The 19,198-nt window shown below is 42.7% G+C and overlaps 1 protein-coding gene across 2 annotated transcripts in view; it reads right to left on the minus strand.

The window, feature by feature from the left end:
• Positions 1 to 485: 485 nt before the first annotated feature.
• LOC149429348 (sodium-coupled neutral amino acid transporter 3-like) overlaps positions 486 to 19,198 on the minus strand; it is a 90,279-nt gene continuing 71,566 nt past the window's right edge. For both annotated transcript variants that reach the window (XM_089666513.1, XM_089666512.1), the window contains exons 11-16: positions 19,048 to 19,127; positions 17,054 to 17,154; positions 13,823 to 13,947; positions 9,623 to 9,767; positions 8,290 to 8,393; positions 486 to 7,161 (exon numbers count right to left, since the gene is read on the minus strand). In XM_089666513.1, coding sequence (XP_089522639.1) covers positions 7,057 to 7,161; positions 8,290 to 8,393; positions 9,623 to 9,767; positions 13,823 to 13,947; positions 17,054 to 17,154; positions 19,048 to 19,127 — 660 coding nt within the window. In that variant the 3' untranslated portion in view covers positions 486 to 7,056. The remainder of the gene's footprint in view (positions 7,162 to 8,289; positions 8,394 to 9,622; positions 9,768 to 13,822; positions 13,948 to 17,053; positions 17,155 to 19,047; positions 19,128 to 19,198) is intronic.

The following is a 19,198-nucleotide window of genomic DNA, read 5'->3' on the forward strand; positions in this document are numbered from 1 at the left end:
GCCAACCTCCAGTGTATCCTCTCCCCTCCAAGTGTATTCTACCTCCCCATATGCCAGCCTCCAGTGTATTCTCTCCCCTCCCCCCCCAGTGTATTCTCTCCCCCTCAGTGTATTTTACCCCCCCCCCCCACATCCCAACCTCCATCGTATTCTCTCCCCTCCCCCCCCCCCAGTTTATTCTCTCCCCCCCAGTGTATTCTACCCCCCCATATGCCACCCTCCTGTTTATCCTTCCCCTCCCCCAGTGTATACTTTCCCTCCTGTGTATTCTTCCTCCCCCATATGCCAACCTCTGGTGTATTCCCCTCCAGGTATATTTTCTCCCCCGGTGTATTCCCCCCCCCCAGTGTACACCCTCCCCCCCCCAGTCTACTCTCTCCTTCAGCAGTATATTCCCTCCCTAGTGTATTCTCTCCCCCCCAGGTGTATTCTCCCCCCCCCCCCCCGCGCGTCACCGCACACTCACAAACAAGCTGACACGTTGGGTCCGTTCACATTTTATTGTCAAGTACAAAGATTCAATAAATTCTCTGCTATAAACATTTCCCTTCTCCCAAAAATAAGTCATTTCTTTATAATTTAAACTACTTACACTACACCCCCCTACCCTCCCCCCAGCCAGGCTGTACATGGAGGCGGGGGGGGGGAGGGGACAATGATATTAATCTATGACAGTTTTAATACAAAGTAGTTAAAAGTACAGTAAAAACAAGAACAGCACAACAATCCTCCCCCAATAAAGGGATCGGTCAGCGTCGGCTAGGGAGGAGGAGCAAAAAGCTCCGCGGGGGCGGGGACTGGAAGGACACCTTGTGTTGTAGGGAAGTTGGAGAAACGCATGTCAGCAAAATGTCAGGTTAAACTGTAATACAGAGGAAGACTTTCTACATCTGACATTTCTAGTGAGTATCTTTTACAGGAAACCGCAGACTGTATGGCCCATATCACTGAATAAACACCAGATGGCTGGCAGCAATTCTTAGGATTTATAACTCTGTTCAGCCGGTCTTATGGTTCTACATAGTCACCACTGTCCACCATTACAGCTTCCTGTGTCACTTACTGGACTGAGAACGTCTTTCTTCTCCCCGCCTATTCATTCGCCAGAGAGCAGCTGTCACCCCTCACTATGCAGTATGACAGAGGTGCCCGGATCACAAGGCTGGCCGAACAGAATTTAGAATCTCTTAACAAGTAAAACATACCATATAAACTATGTATTTCAACTAATTTAGCTGTCTCGTGTTTCAAGAGACCCTGTCACCTTGTTAATTCAAGGCAGAAAAAAAGTACACTAATGCAAGGGTCACCATAGAATAATTCCATTGTAAAGAGGCCATTCAGGGCAAAATGACAGGTTCTCTTTAAAGCCCACCCCGAGACAATGCTCACCGTCACAGCGCTCGATCGTTTACTCCTTCCTCCATCAAAACCATCAGAACATCGGTGCTTCTGGGTATCATCTCCTTCAATGATGCCGTGCTCATGCCGAAGTCACATGACAAAAGGAGGAGACACCATCACCCCCTGAAAGCGCCAATATTGGCTAGGGAAGGAGCTTTGACGCTATGTTTCTAACTGGGTTGAGGGCTTTAAAGAGACCCTGTCATTTTGCCCGCATCCTCCGCCCTTTACAATTTTTTTGCAATTCTGCTTAATTAGCAGTTTACTCCACGTTGTATTTTCACACCCCCGTTGCTCAGCACAGTGGAAATATTCTACATAAATTCCTGACATATTTCATATTTTTTGTAGCTAGGGATCTCACAATCCTCAGCGACAGTTGCCAGCCAATATCCCTTGATGGACTTGGACAACTGATCCCCCCCCCCCCCGCTCTGCTCCAAGATACTCGAGTTACAGATTGCATCTCTGAGCGCAATGCTCTGCAGATCACTTGAGGCAGACGGGTTCAAGGCTTCCCACAACAGGTGCAGCTTGGTAGAATTGATCTCAAAGCTTCCTCGTAGGGATCTTCTCTCTAGCTGCAGATTTCCATAATTTTTTTTGGCAGCCAGGGAGGGGTAGATAGGTCAAAGCTACAGTGCAGAATAAGAAGAGGGGATGGTAATGACCAGTTTAGCAATGGTGGAGGATCGGGATTGATGGGCAGCAGAGTTTCTAGGTGTGCTTGAAGCCACCCTGAACCTTGACCACGTATCCACCAACCGATCTCCAGAGTCTGGAGCTCCTGTTCTTATCCCACCTCACCTAGTGCCCTACAGAACACAGTGACAAGTTTATTTTAAGTAGGAAAAGACCAGTATATTGCCCCATTATGCAGGTGAACGGAATGTGGGCATACTCTGCTAACCTGTCTGAATCAAAAGATAGAACTGCCACAAGAAGGTCATCTACTGACCTGCATCCTAGAAAAAAGACAGCCACCTGCCTCTTCCCTAAGAAGCAGATCAGTAAATGACCTTATGGTAGTAAGGTGTAGGGTGATCTTTGACCTAGGCAGATTTGCCACCAAATCTAAGTCTCTAGGTGCTCCCAAACCTCTCCAGCTGTCCCTTAAATGGCTCTACTGAAGGAAGGAAAGAATCAATGGGTTGATTGTTCCTAGACAATACTACTTGTTTAGGTACATGCAACCCATTGATTCTTTCCTTAAGAAGGGCCATGCAGGATAATGGGACATAGGCCCACCCCTTGGCTGGTTTTGCCTCTGAATCAAAAGATGGAACTGCAACAAGAAGGTCATCTACTGACCTGCATCCTAGAGAAAAGACAGCCACCTGCCTCTTCCCTAAGGTGCAGATCAGTAAATGACCTTTTGGCAGTAAGGTGTAAGGTGATCTTTGACCTGGGCAGATTGGCCACCAAACCTAAGTCTCTAGGTGCTCCCCAACCTCTCCAGCTGTCCCTTAAATGGCCCTTCTGAAGGAAGGAATCAATGGGTTGATTGTTCCTAGACAAAACCACTTGTCTAGGAACATGCAGCCCATTGATTCTTTCCTTCAGAAGGGCCATGGAGGAGAATGGGACATAGGCCCACCCCCTGGCTGGTTACGCCTCTGAATCAAAAGATGGAACTGCCACAAGAAGGTCATCTATTGTCTACCAAACATAATTCTGTTCTTGTGGCAGCAAGCTGGTCTTTGACCTGATCAGATTGGCCACCAAGCATAAGTCTGTAGGTGCTCTCCGACCCCTCCAGTCACTCCCTAAACGGCCCTTCGTAAGGAAAAATCAATGAGTTAATATTTTCCACCGCTGCTAAGATAAACTGATTATTGGGTGTCTTGTGGCAGTAAGGTGTAGGGTGATCTTTGCCCTAGCCAGATTGGCCACCAGACATAAATCTGTAGGTGCTCCTCAATCTCTCCAACCATCCCATAAGCGGCCCTTCTAAAGGAAAGAATCAATGGGTTGGATGTTCTTAGTCAATACAAATTGTCTAGGAACATGTAACCCACTGATTCTTTCCTTCAGAAGGGCCATGCAGGTGAATGGGACATAGGCCTACCCCCTCTGGCTGCTTACCCCTCTGAATCAAAAGATGGAACCACCACAAGAAGGTAATCTACTGACCTGCATCCTAGAGAAGAGACAGCCACCTGCCTCTTCTCTAGGGTGCAGGTCAGACTTATGTTTGATGGGCCACCAAATATAAGTCTGTAGTCTGACCTCTCCAGTCATCCCTTAAATGGCCCTTCTGAAGGAAAGAATCAATGGGTTGGATGTTCCTAGACAATACCAATTGTCTAGGAACTTGTAACTCATTGATTCTTTCCTTCAGAAGGGCCATGCAGGTAAATCAGATATAGGCCCACCCTCTGGGTACTTACCCCTCTGAATCAAAGGATGGAACTGCTCCCTGACTTCTCCAGCCATCCCTTAAATGGTTCTGAAGGAAAAAAAAATTAATGGGTTGCATGTTCCTAGACAACTGGTATTGTCCACTGCCCCCAAGATAAACTTTTGTTGGTGTGTCTAATGACGCGTCCTCTCCCTTCTCCATATGAAGAAACATATATTCAGTCAATCCGAATGTGCTTGTTTGTCGAAAGATCTTTCGGTAATCAGATCATGCCTGCATGTCTGACTTCCCTCTGTCCATAGGCAGCACTCAATGGCTACAGGCTTAGAAGATCAGGCAGTTCTAAATTGCACCCACATTTAATCCCGCCCAATAATTGCTGAGCCCGTCAACACACACCCCAATTTTTCACCATAAAATATATCCCAGGATCCCCAGAAACCTGGGAGGAACCTAACTGGATATTGTCCTCTAGGCTAGATGGACTTGTGTCCCACCACTCCCATCTTCTGCCAAGAATGTGATGGGGTATAGATGGGTCCAAATACTCCATGTGCCTAAAGCCTTAAACAATTTAGGAATCATTTATCTCACCTGAGCTCTATGAAGATTAAAAAATACTAAATAAAATTCTTATATTCTCTATTTATAGTTCACTCTGATGTGTAGGAGCTTCAGAAATCCATCTGTGGTCAAAAAATGCAGCTGAAACATATGAAAACATGAGTAGCCAACTTTTCCTTGTGGCACCGAATGGTATTGGTGTCATAGGAAGAAAAGTGAAGTTACAATTTATTAGCAGATTATATATATTGACGATTGTCCACATCACATGACTAATTTCCAGTGTGTTATAGAGGAAGCTCTTTTAATTGGATAGCTCCGCTCTCACCCTCCATATTGTACCTACATCGATTGAAACCCCCTCCCCCACTGCAACTTTCTGTCTCTTCCAGCAATGAAGGGGTTACTGGGTATTGGCTTGCCATGATTCCCATCCCAGTACTTGTCTCCATGATGACACACTGCCCAGATTCTCCACCAGTTGCACGGCTACAGAAAACTTCCACAGAATGTAAAGTTCCCAATTGTTTTTCTTAATTTCAGCTGAGAGTTGCATGTCACAGGCTGTCCCAGAGGAGGAATTCAATACACAGGGTCCCCCTCCCCCGGGAGGCCCTGTGCCCAATCGCAGACGTGACTTGATTCAGTATGTGCCAGCCTTTGTTGGCCAAGCCACAGCTTTTTCAGGCCTTTCATTGAAGCTTTGCCTGTTTGTCCATCCTTCTTCCCGGGGTTCCCTCCTCTTCTCCTCTTTGTTTCTCTTCTTGAAGCAGCCCTCAGTGTTCTCCTCAATCAAGTGTGGTCAGTCACCCTGGGGCGTTTGCCCTCTGCAATGGGCTCCAGCATGCAAGGGGCAACATTCACAATGACATCACCTAGACCTGTGCTGGTGGGAATGGTCGTTGGAAGTCATGGGAAAACACATGGCTTTTAAGCTTGGGTCCCCTCCTTGTTTATGGATCTTCTCGGGGAATCATGGTTGTTGTTCTTGAGACTACTTGTCAATTAGTCTCACAATGAGGGTAAACTGGAAGAGTCCATCAGACATTTCCCCCCCACCCCCGCAAAAGGCTGAAGGACCATATCGTTGTAGAAGGCATCTCAAAGGGTTCAATTAGAAAATGAGGGTAAACTGGAAGAATTTATCAGACACACAACCCCCGCGAAAGGCTGAAGGACCATATTGTCGTAAAAGACATCTTAAATGGTCCAGTTAGAGGGCATTTGCCCTCTGCTATTGGCTCCAACATGCAAGGGGCAACATTCACAATGACATCACCTAGACCTGTGTTGGTGGGAATGGTCGCTGGAAGTCATGGGAAAACAAATGGCTTTTAGTTCGACTTTCCTCCTTGTTTACAGATCTTCTCTGGGAATAATGGTTCTTGTTCTTGGAATATTCTTGGCAATGTATCAAATTTATGGTTGGTTATCGTTTCAATATACTTTTTGATCTTTATTTTTCCCTTCAAAAACTTGAGTTATCTCAAAACAAGGCTAAGCTGGAAGATTCCATCAGACAAACCCCCTCACGAAAGTTGAAGGACCATATCGTTGTAGAAAACATCTCAAAGGGTTCAATTAGAAAATGAGGGTAAACTGGAAGAGTCCATCAGACACAAACCCCCCGGCCCGAAAGGCTGAAGGACCATATTGTAGAAGACATCTCAATGCGTTCAATTAGAAAATGAGGGTAAATTGGAAGAGTCCATCAGACACACCCCCCACCACTAAAGACTGAAGGACCATATTGTCGTAAAAGACATCTTAAATGGTCCAGTTAGAGGGCATTTGCCCTCTGCCATTGGATCCAACATGCAAGGGGCAACATTCACAATGACATCACCTAGACGTGTGTTGGTGGGAATGGTCGCTGGAAGTCATGGGCTTTTAGTTCGACTTTCCTCCTTGTTTACAGATCTTCTCTGGGAATAATGGCTCTTGTTCTTGGAATATTCTTGGCGATGTATCAAATTTTGGGTTGGTTGATGTTGTTTCAATATATTTTGTGATCTTTTTTTTTCCCTTCAAAAACTTGAGTTATCTCAAAACGAGGGTAAGCTGGAAGATTCCATCAGACAAACCCCCTCACAAAAGTTGAAGGACCATATTGTTGTAGAAGACATCTCAAAGGGTTCAATTAGAAAATGAGGGTAAATTGGAAGAGTGTATCAGACACAAACCCCCAGCCATGAAAACTTGAAGGACCATATTGTTGTAGGAGGATCTTGAAGGGTCCAATTAAGAAACTGAGTCAAGTCCTTCCACGTACAAATGGCTTATGTGCAACATTTAGCTAACAGTATGAAAAATTCTAACTGCTTCATCCTCCTCTATATACAAGTAGACACTGATGATAACCCAACCTCCCGAACTATGTACAGCCCCTCGTCTCCTATGGGCTAATAAACAGACCAATGAGAGGGACCTGTCATCCGCGGAGTATGCCCCTCCCAGAGTCGGGCTGTGAGATATGTACCATTCTAACTAGCAGCTGGATAAGAACCTTCGCCCACCCCAACAGTGGTCGAAAAAGGTGTAGTCCCCCATCTGGACACCCAATATTAACCCCTCCCCCTCCCAGTGAAGATAAATAGGAACACATGACAGGTCCTCATCCTGATGTTCACTGAAGAGCCAGCAGCATTGTCAGTTTGCATTGTTAAGTCCTGGGGTGATGGGGGAGACGGGGGAGGGGGGTTTGCGGTAGAAGGTTTCCGGTGGGATTAGTGGCTGCCGCTACTTTTGCTGCTCCCGGTTGCCCAATCAATGATGATGAAACTAAGACTCATGATCATGAAGAGAACGCCCAACCCGGCAAAGCAAGCGGCCTGCAAAAAAAAAAATACAGAACATGATTTTATAGGATGAAGAAAGTTTTCCAAAATTTTGAAAATTGTGAAATTTCCCAATTTTGGGGAAGGTGAAACGAAGGCGGCTTTTGATGGTTTTTAACCCCTTCTGGCCGAACATGCACCAAGGTGGGTCTTATTCTGCGCTGCACACAGAATAAAAAAAATACTTGTTTAAAAATATATTCTTCAGATTTTTTTTTACATATAAAAAAGTCACTTTAACATATATTTGTAAATGCCTTCCAAAAATGTAGATTTGTATTTTTAAAGACATACAGTATATTCGAAAATGTTTTTATATGAAGAATATTTTTAAAAATACATTTCAAATATACTGTATGTCTTTAAAAATACAAATTACATTTTTGGAAGGCATTTACAATTATAGGTTAAAGTGACTTTTTTACACGTAAAAAAAAATCTGAAGAATATATATTAAAGAAATAAGTTTAAAAATATATTCTTCAGATTTTGTTTTAACCTATAAAAGTCATTTTAACATATATTTTTACATATATTTGCAAATACATTCCAAAAATGTAGATTTGTATTTTTAAAGACATGCAGTATATTTGAAAATGTATTTTTTAAAATATTTTTCATATAAATACATTTTCAAATATACTGTATGTCTTTAAAAATACAAATCTACATTTTTGGAATGCATTTACAAATATATGTTAAAATGACTTTTTCATATGTTAAAAAAAAATCTGAAGAATATATTTTTAAACGTGTATTTTTTTTTATATATTCTTCAGATTTTTTTTAACATATAAAAAAGTCACTTTAACATATATTTGTAAATGCATTTCAAAAATGTAGATTTGTATTTTAAAGACATACAGTATATTTGAAATGTATTTATATGAAACATATTTTTAAAAATACATTTTAAACATACTGTATGCCTTTAAAAATAAAAATCTACATTTTTGGAATGCATTTACAAATATATGTAAAAACATATGTTAAAATTATTTTTTTATATGTTAAAAAAAATCTGAAGAATATATTTTTAAAAAATACATGTTTAAAAAAATATTTTTTTTATAATAAACCTCCAAAATCGCATCCTGTGTGCTGCTTATTTTGGTCTCTTACCAGTATCTTCGGGGGGGACTTCATGGGCTCCCTGTCTTTGGGCATGATCCGGATATAGAAGATGGCGGGAAAGATGAAGATCAGACACGGAGCGGACGTGGCACCTGGGGGGACACAAATAGCGGGAGACGGTGACGTTCTCCAGGAGCAGAACTCAAGGATTTAAAATGTATTTTCAAAAATATTTTTCTTATAAATACATTTTAAAATATACTGTATGTCTTTAAAAATACAAATCTACATTTTTGGAATGCATTTATGAATATATGTAAAAATATATGTTAAAATGACTTTTTTATATGTTAAAAAAAATCTGAAGAATATATTTTTAAACATGTATTTTTTTTTATATATTCTTCAGATTTTTTTTAACATATAAAAAAGTCACTTTAACATATATTTGTAAATGCATTCCAAAAATTTTTGAAATGCACTTACAAGTATATGTAAAAATATGTTAAAATGAATTTTTTTATGTTAAAAAAATCTGAATAATATATTCTAAAAAAATACATGTTTAAAAATAAATGTTTTTAAAATATATTCTTCAGATTTTTTTTTTTAAACATATAAAAAAGTCATTTTAACATATATTTTTACATATATTTGTAAGTGCATTTCAAACATTTTTGGAATGCATTTACAAATATATGTTAAAGTGACTTTTATAAATGTTAAAAAAAATCTGAAGAATATATTTTTAAACATGTATTTTTTTTTATATATTCTTCAGATTTTTTTTTAACATTTATAAAAGTCACTTTAACATATATTTGTAAATGCATTCCAAAAATGTTTGAAATGCACTTACAAATATATGTAAAAATATATGTTAAAATGACTTTTTTATATGTTTAAAAAAAAAAATCTGAAGAATATATTTTAAAAACATTTATTTTTAAACATGTATTTTTTTTTTAATATATTATTCAGATTTTTTTAACATAAAAAAATTCATTTTAACATATTTTTACATATACTTGTAAGTGCATTTCAAAAATTTTTGGAATGCATTTACAAATATATGTTAAAGTGACTTTTTTATATGTTAAAAAAAATCTGAAGAATATATAAAAAAAAATACATGTTTAAAAATATATTCTTCAGATTTTTTTTAACATATAAAAAAAGTCATTTTAACATATATTTTTACATATATTTGTAAATGCATTCCAAAAATGTAGATTTGTATTTTTAAAGACATACAGTATATCTGAAATGTATTTTTTAACATATTTTTCATATATTGTCTCAGTGTTTCTCAGATTCTGGGAGCGACGCCGGATATCGGGACTCTCATTACAAACCAGAGGGAAAGTTATCAATAACTCACCAATAATGCCGAATATTCCCAGGATATTCGGGGCAAAAATAACCAAGAGGTTGATTAACGTCAGCAGCACCATGGCGATGATGACATGGCGGATCCAGCTGAACTCCTTGTTCTGGAACAACATATGCTGGATGGCGCGCCGCACCTAACGGAGAAGACAGAGAAGTCGTGTGGCCGCATCTAATGAGGAGCGCGAGCGGGCAAAGGTGAGCGCAATTAGTACGCACGCTGCATAATGCCGCTACACCAACTATCTAGAAGTCTATAATCATAGATATATTTATTTATTAATACATTAATTACTATTAAATACAATCATTAATAACCTAATATATTCCAAAGAGTAGTAATAAAGCTATAATAAATATATATTACAACATTATATTTGCTGTATATATCTACTGTATACATGTATAATAAAAATACACTTTATATATATATATATATATATATATATATATACACACACAGGTGAAACTCGAAATATGAGAATATTGTGCATTCGTTGATTTATTTCAGTGCAGCAACTTAAAAGGTGAAACTAATACATGAGATAGACTCATTACATGCAAAGCAGGATAGTTCAAGCCGTGATTTGTCATCATTGTGATGATTATGGCTTACAGCTCATGAAAACCCCAAATCCACAATCTCAGAAAATGAGAATATTCCATGCAATCAATAAAACAAGGATTGTACATAGAACAATATCAGACCTCTGAAAAGTAGAAGCATGCATATGTACTCAGTACTTGGTTTGGGCCCATTTTGCAGCAATTACTGCCTCAATGCGGCGTGGCATGGAAGCTATCAGCCTGTGGCACTGCTGAGGTGTTATGGAAGACCAGGATGCTTCAATAGCGGCCTTCAGCTCTTCTGCATTGTTCGGTCTCATGTCTCTCATCTTTCTCTTGGCAATGCCCCGTAGATTCTCTATGGGGTTCAGGTCAGGTGAGTTTGCTGGCCAATCAAGCACAGTAATCCCACGGTCGTTGAACCAGGTTTTGGTGCTTTTGGCAGTGTGGGCGGAGCCAAGTCCTGCTGGAAAATGAAGTCAGCATCCCCATAAAGCTTGTCTGCGGAAGGAAGCATGAAGTGCTCCAAAATCTCCTGGTAGACGGCTGCGGTGACCCTGGACTTAATGAAGCACAGTGGACCAACACCAGCAGATGACATGGCTCCCCAAATCAACACAGACTGTGGAAACTTCACACTGGACTTCAAGCATCTTGCAGTGTGTGCCTCTCCATTCTTCCTCCATACTCGGGGTCCTTGGGCCTCACCATTCCTCCTCCATACTCGGGGTCCTTGGGCCTCTCCATTCTTCCTCCATACTCGGGGTCCTTGGGCCTCTCCATTCTTTCTCCATACTCGGGGTCCTTGGGCCTCTCCATTCTTCCTCCATACTCGGGGTCCTTGTGCCTCTCCATTCTTCCTCCATACTCTGGGTCCTTGTGCCTCTCCATTCTTCCTCCATACTCGGGGTCCTTGGGCCTCTCCATTCTTCCTCCATACTCGGGGTCCTTGTGCCTCTCCATTCTTCCTCCATACTCGGGGTCCTTGGGCCTCTCCATTCTTCCTCCATACTCGGGGTCCTTGGGCCTCTCCATTCTTCCTCCATACTCGGGGTCCTTGGGCCTCTCCATTCTTCCTCCATACTCGGGGTCCTTGGGCCTCTCCATTCTTCCTCCATACTCGGGGTCCTTGGGCCTCTCCATTCTTCCTCCATACTCGGGGTCCTTGGGCCTCTCCATTCTTCCTCCATACTCGGGGGTCCTTGGGCCTCTCCATTCTTCCACCATACTCGGGGTCCTTGGGCCTCTCCATTCTTCCTCCATACTCCGGGTCCTTGTGCCTCTCCATTCTTCCTCCATACTCCCAATCCTTGTGCCTCTCCATTCTTCCTCCATACTCCGGGTCCTTGTGCCTCTCCATTCTTCCTCCATGCTCGGGGTCCTTGGGCCTCTCCATTCTTCCTCCATACTCGGGGTCCTTGATTTCCAAATGAGATGCAAAAGTTGCTCTCATCAGAAAAGAGGACTTTGGACCACTGAGCAGCAGACCAGGTCTGTTTTTCTTTAGCCCAGGTAAGACGCTTCTGACGTTTGTTGTTCAGGAGAGGCTTGACAAGAGGAATACGACATTTGAAGCCCATGTCCAGGATCCGTCTGTGTGTGTTGGCTCTTGATGCACTTACTCCAGCCTCAGTCCACTCCTTGTGAAAGTCCCCAACACTTTTGAATGGCCTTTTCCTGACAATCCTCTCCAGGCTGCGGTCATCCCTGCTGCTTGTGCACCTTTTTCTTCCACACTTTTCCCTTCCACATAACTTTCTATTAATGTGCTTTGATACAGCACTTTGGGAACATCCAACTTCTTTTGCAATTCCCTTTTGAGGCTTTCCCTCCTTATGGAGGGTGTCAGTGATGGTGTCAGGTCAGCAGTCCTTCCCATGATTGTGATTCCTACTGAACCAGACTGAGAGACCATTTAAAGGCTCAGGAACCCTTTGCAGGTGTTATGGCTGAATGAGCTGATTAGAGTGGGACACTTTGAGCCGAGATTATTCCACCTTTTCACAATATTCCCATTTTCTGAGATTGTGGATTTGGGGTTTTCATGAGCTGTAAGCCATAATCATCACAATGATGACAAATCACGGCTTCAACTATCTTGCTTTGCATGGAATGAGTCTCATATATTAGTTTCACCTTTTAAGTTGCTGCACTGAAATAAATGAACTTTTGCACCAGATTCTCATTTTTTGAGTTTCACCTGTATATACAACACATACAATCAATAATTAATCTAAAATAGTAGTTATTAAAATATAATAAATATATATTCTAAAATTATATTTACTGTATGTATATTACAAATATGTATCAATATTAAACACAATCTTTAATACAGTTAACATATCAGTTATTAAAATATAATAAATATACATTCAATTATTTTAAAATATAATTACATTTATATTTTTTAATATACAAAAAAATTATATATATATATAGAGAGAATAATAGAATATTTAGTGCATGTAATATAATAGTAATAAAATATGATAAATGTATACAAATTAATATTCAGAAATAATTAAAATGATATTTTTTATTTGTTAAAGGATCTATATTGATATATACTTTTATAATTCTCTGTATTTCATCTATAAAACAGAGCCTATGTAACCCTTCGCATCCCATGAGTACATAACATAGCATGGCCCATTGAAGAGAACCTGTCATCAGCTCTGCAAGTCCATGCCTGCCCAGTAATGAGTTATTGTTACTCTTCCTGCTATTTATTACTCTGGGCCGTTATTCTAACATGTTGCAGCCACTGGGGGTATAATATGGGCAAGGCTTTAGCAAGTAGCCAGATGTGTAAATGCTTGCAGGGGGGCACAGCCAGGGGCGGACTGACAACTCATGGGGCCCCCAGGCAATAGGGGATCATGGGGCCCATGTGTCCTTGCCCAAACTCAAAAAAGCCTATGAAAAAGGTACCAGGGGCATCTCATGGGGCCCCCTACTGACCCTGGACCCTCGGGCAGTGCCCGAGTTTCCAAATAGTCAGTCCGCCTCTGGGCACAGAGAAGACTAATGCAGGCCATAGACGGTTCGTTTATCGGCCTATTTTCGCACAGTTAGTTGGGCGATGGCATCGGCCGATTTTCGCGGTTCCTCCTCATTTCTTTTATTGGTCATGCTGGAAAATTTGTGAAAAACGGCCGATTTTCACAATCATTGGTGGCAACATCGGTTTACAGAACGAACGATGTTTCGTTTTTAGGACGAAAAATCGGCTGATAAACGAACCGTCTATGGCCTGCATTAGGAGCCAGATAGAGGCAGGGAGGTGGAACAGGATGCTGCAGAGCTGCACACTCTGAATAGCGCCTCCTACCTCCATCATCGCTGTAAATGGAGAGAATTGTGTCGTTTTCGGCAGGTAAAAGTGTATATGTACACGCAGGGGCGGACTGACAACTCATGGGGCCCCCGGGCAATAGGGGATCATAGGGCCCCTGTGTCCTTGCCCAAACTTGAAAAGGTACCAGGGGCATCTCATGGGGCCCCCTACTGACCCCGGGCCCTCGGGCAGTGCCGAGTTTCCAAATGGTCAGTCCGCCCCTGTGAACACATATTTATACGTGTAGAGTGTCAGCTCCTACGCCCCCCTGAGCAGCCGACTTACCGGGAATAGGACGATGGGGACAGTGAGGGTGACGGCGGTGAGCACAGCGACTCGCACACACAGGATCAGGATATCGAAGGTGTCCACCGCGCTGTACGTGTGCAGGAGCTCCGACTCCACTTGGCCTGGAAGAGACGAGACAACGCATGAGCCAGGGAGGAGGGGTGAAGCCGATATGTCCATCATCTATCTATATACAGTGTATATATATATGTGTATATATATATATATATATACTGTACATGTCACATGTGACAACATTTACTGAGAGTACTGGAGTCTCTCTGTGTTGTTTTGTTTGAATGGAACTTGTGAAACATCATAGACACCTGGAATGTGGAAGAATTGGATGCTACTAGGCTATTTTCACTCCAGGTCGAATGTTATTCATTCATACAGAATGAAGTGAATCAGGAAAATACTGTATTTTGGCCATTAGGGGGAGCTGGTGACCCTAGGTAATACATACTTATTTACTAAGCTTCTCAGCTCCATCTAGTGGTCATAATGAGTTATTTTCCAGATTCAGTTTATAAAGAACTTTCGACCTGGAGAGAAACATTCCGTCTTTGCCCCCATTCGCACAGAAGGAATAGACATGGAGAATACCGCATTATGGCCATTAGGTGGAGCTGATGATCATAGCTAATACATCTTTATTATGGTTGTCAGTCCCATCTAGTGGCCATAATAGGCATTTTCCTGATTTTTCTCTATAAAGAACATTCAACCTGGAGAGAAAATATCCTAATAACATTCAGTTTTGCCTGAGGAATATACATAGAAAATACTTTATTATTGAGCTGATGATCATAGGTAATAAATGCTTATTTGCTATGCTTGCCAGCTCTATCTAGTGGCCATAATAGGTATTTTCCTGGTTCACTCTATGAAGAACATTCGACCTGGAGGGAAAATTTTATTGTGCCCCAGTACTCCATTATGACCAGTAGATGGAGCTGATGATCATAGGAAGTAAATAGCTATTTAGCGTGATCGTCAGCACCATCTAGTGACTTACTCTATAAAGAACATTCGACCTGGAGAGAAAATAGCCTAATAACATTCGATTACGCCTCCATTTGCACAGAAGGAGTAGACATGGAGAATACTGCATTATGGCCATTAGGTGGAGCTGATGATCATAGCTAATACATCTTTATTATGGTTGTCTGTCCCATCTAATGGCCATAATGAGCATTTTCCGGATTTTTCTCTATAAAGAACATTCGACCTGGAGAGAAATTATACACACATAATGAACCTATACCGAAAATACTCCATTATGACCTCCATTATGATGGAGCTAATGATAATAGGAAGTAAATAGCTATTTAGTGTGATCGTCAGCACTATCTAGTGACTTACGCTATAAAGAATATTCGACCTGGAGAGAAAATAGCCTAATAACATTCGATTGTGGCCCCCATATGCACAGAATGAACCTTGTACAGAAAGTACTGCATTATGACCATTAGATGGAGCTGACGGTCATAGGAAATAAATATCTAGTTATTATGATCATCAGCTTCATCTAGCAATTTACTCTATGAAGAACATTCGACCTGAAGGGAAAATAGGCTGATACAAATCTATTGTCCCCCTGTTATGGCCGTTAGGAGGAGCTGATGGTCATAGGTAATAAATATTTATTTGTTATGGTTATCAGCTCTATCTGGTGGCCATAATGTGGCGTTTTCCTGATTCACTCTATGAAGAACATTCAACTTGGAGAGAAAATAGCCTAATAACATTCGATTGTGGCCCCCTATACGCACAGAATGAACCTATACAGAAAATACTGCATTATGGCCATTAGATGGAGCTGACGGTCATAGGAAATAAATAGCTATTTACTGTGATCGTTATGATCCAGTTATTTACTCTATAAAGAACATTCGACCTGGAGAGAAAATAGCCTAATAACATTCGATTACGCCTCCATTCGCACAGAAGGAGTAGACATGGAGAATACTGCATTATGGCCATTAGGTGGAGCTGAGGATCATAGCTAATACATCTTTATTATGGTTGTCTGTCCCATCTAATGGCCATAATAGGCATTTTCCTGATTTTTCTCTATAAAGAACATTCGACCTGGAGAGAAAACAGCCTAATAACATTTGATTGTGGCCCCCCTTACGCACAGAATGAACCTATACAAAAAATACTGCATTATGGCCATTAGATGGAGCTGATCATCATAGGAAATAAATAGCTATTTACTGTGATCGTTATGATCCAGTTATTTACTCTATAATGAACATTTGACCTGGAGAGAAAGGAGCCTAATGACATTTGTGTGTGCCCCCCATACACACAGAATGAACATATACGAAAAATAAAGAATTATGACCATTAGATGGAGCTGGTGACCATAGGAAATGAATACCTAGTTACTATGATCGTCAACTTTCTCCAGCAGTTTACTCTATGAAGAACATTCGACCTGGAGAGGAAATAGCCTAATGACATTTGTGTGTGCCCCCCATACACACAGAATGAACATATACAGAAAGTACTGCATTATGGCCATTAGATGATCATGAAAAATAAATAGTTATTTACTGTGATTGTCAGCACCATCCAGTGATTTACTCTATAAAGAACATTCGACCTGGTGAGAAAATAGCCTAACGACATTCGATTCTGCCCCCTATAGGCGAAGAATGAACATATACAGAAAATACTGCATTATGGCCATTAGATGGAGCTGGTGACCATAGGAAATAAGTCCCTAGTTACTATGATCGTCATCTCCATCTACTCTGCGGAGAACATTCGACCTGGAAGGAGAATAGACTAATAACATTGAATTTTGTACAGAACGAATGTCAATGCAGTTCTATGAGACGAAGGTTGTGATTTTTTTTTTGCACTGCTACATATGAATGGTTTTCTATACATTGTTTCTTGTATATAATCAGGAACAGAGAGGTCGCACTGATCATCTCTCGGTGCCGATTGCATTGGGCAGAACAGATAGTGTTGGGGGTTGCCGCATCTGTATGGGGAGAAACGATGGAAGATGGAGAGGAGACAAGACTCCAGGGAGGAAACAAAGCACCCGGATAAAAATAAACGTAGATAATGACTAAACGGTGCTATTAAAGTGACAATGGGCAGGCCGCTGATCCCAGACACGTCTCCCGGGATGACACGGACCCACACCCCCACCCTGCATGACACGGACCCCACCCCCACCCTGCGGGCTCACGCTGCACAACCTACCATAGAAGGTGAGGTATCCGAAGAGGGCGGCCAGGAAATACATACAGTACATGACGGCAATGGAGATATTAGACACGCTTTGCATCTTCTTCTTCGAGGCGCTGCGGGCACAGAGGACAACAATGATCAGCACAGACAAAATGCCAGCGGTCTGCACATCCATCCCAGCATGCCCTACTACCGCCGAGGAACTGCAAGTCCCAGCATGCCTACACTTGCAGATTAGCATAACCCCCCAACAATGTTTGCCACTACATACTGCTCACTGACCACCCTGCCACTATATACTGCTCACTGACCACCCTGCCACTACATACTACTCACTGACCGCCCTGCCACTACATACTGCTCACTGCCTGCCCTGCCACTACATACTGCTCACTGACTGCCCTGCCACTACATACTGCTCACTGACCGCCCTGCCACTACATACTGCTCACTGACCGCCCTGCCACTACATACTGCTCACTGATTGCCTGCCACTACATACTGTTCACTGACCGCCCTGCCACTACATACTGCTCACTGACTGCCCTGCCACAACATACGGCTCACTGACCGTCCTGCCACAACATAGGGCTCACTGGCACCCTGCCACTACATACTGTTCACTGACCACCCTGCCACTACATACTGCTCACTGCCTGCCCTGCCACAACATAGGGCTCACTGGCACCCTGCCACTACATACTGCTCACTGACCGCCGTGCCACAACATACTGTTCACTGACCGCCCTGCCACAACATACGGCTCACTGACGCCCTGCCACTACATACTACTCACTGACCGCCCTGCCACTACATACTGCTCACTGCCTGCCCTGCCACAACATACGGCTCACTGGCGCCCTGCCACTACATACTGTTCACTGACCGCCCTGCCACTACATACTGTTCACTGACCGCCCTGCCACAACATACTGCTCACTGACCGCCCTGCCACAACATACTACTCACTGACCGCCCTGCCACAACATATGGCTCACTGACGCCCTGCCACTACATATTGGTCACTGACCGCCCTGCCACTACATACTGTTCACTGACCGCCCTGCCACAACATACTGCTCACTGACCGCCCTGCCACAACATACTACTCACTGACCGCCCTGCCACAACATATGGCTCACTGACGCCCTGCCACTACATATTGGTCACTGACCGCCCTGCCACTACATACTGCTCACTGACCGCCCTGCCACTACATACTGCTCACTGACCGCCCTGCCACTACATACTGCTCACTGATTGCCTGTCACTACATACTGTTCACTGACCGCCCTGCCACAACATATGGCTCACTGACCGCCCTGCCACTACATACTGCTCACTGATTGCCTGCCACTACATACTGCTCACTGACCGCCCTGCCACTACATATGGCTCACTGACTGCTCTGTCACCACATGCTGCTCACTGACCATCCTTCCACTACATACTGTTCACTGACCGCCCTGCCACTACATACTGTTCACTGACCGCCCTGCCACAACATATGGCTCACTGACCGCCCTGCCACTACATACTGATCACTGACCGTCCTGCCACTACATACTGCTCACTGACCGCCCTGCCAGTACATACTGCTCACTGACCGCTCTGCCACTACATACTGCTCACTGACCGCTCTGCCACTACATGGTGCTCACTGACCGCTCTGCCACTACATGCTGCTCACTGACCGCCCTGCCACTACATACAGCTTGCTGACCGCCCTGCCACTACATACAGCTTGCTGACCGCCCTGCCACTACATACTGATCACTGACCGCCCTGCCACTACATACTGATCACTGACTGCCCTGCCAGTACATACTGCTCACTGACCGCTCTGCCACTACATACTGCTCACTGACCGCCCTGTCACTACATGCTGCTCAGTTGCTGGATTTTGTTTGATCGAGAATGGACACGGTTCACTTTTCCCTGCCTGTTCATCCAGAGATGACACTGACAGTACTGATGAGACATCACAGGTATGTGTATATACTCACTCCTTCAGCTCAGTGTATATAGGAAGGACCTCCGGGTGACAGACAAAGGCAAATGCCATGATGGGAATAGTGTAGGCCGTCTGCAGAGAGGGGGAGGGGGACATCGTCATACAAAACATACACTGGACACATACAATAAACAAGCATGTAA

The sequence above is a fragment of the Staurois parvus genome, unplaced genomic scaffold (assembly GCF_062004578.1).
Source record: "Staurois parvus isolate SC_StPar_1 unplaced genomic scaffold, SC_StPar_1.0 ptg002749l, whole genome shotgun sequence".
Classification (NCBI taxonomy): domain Eukaryota; kingdom Metazoa; phylum Chordata; class Amphibia; order Anura; family Ranidae; genus Staurois; species Staurois parvus.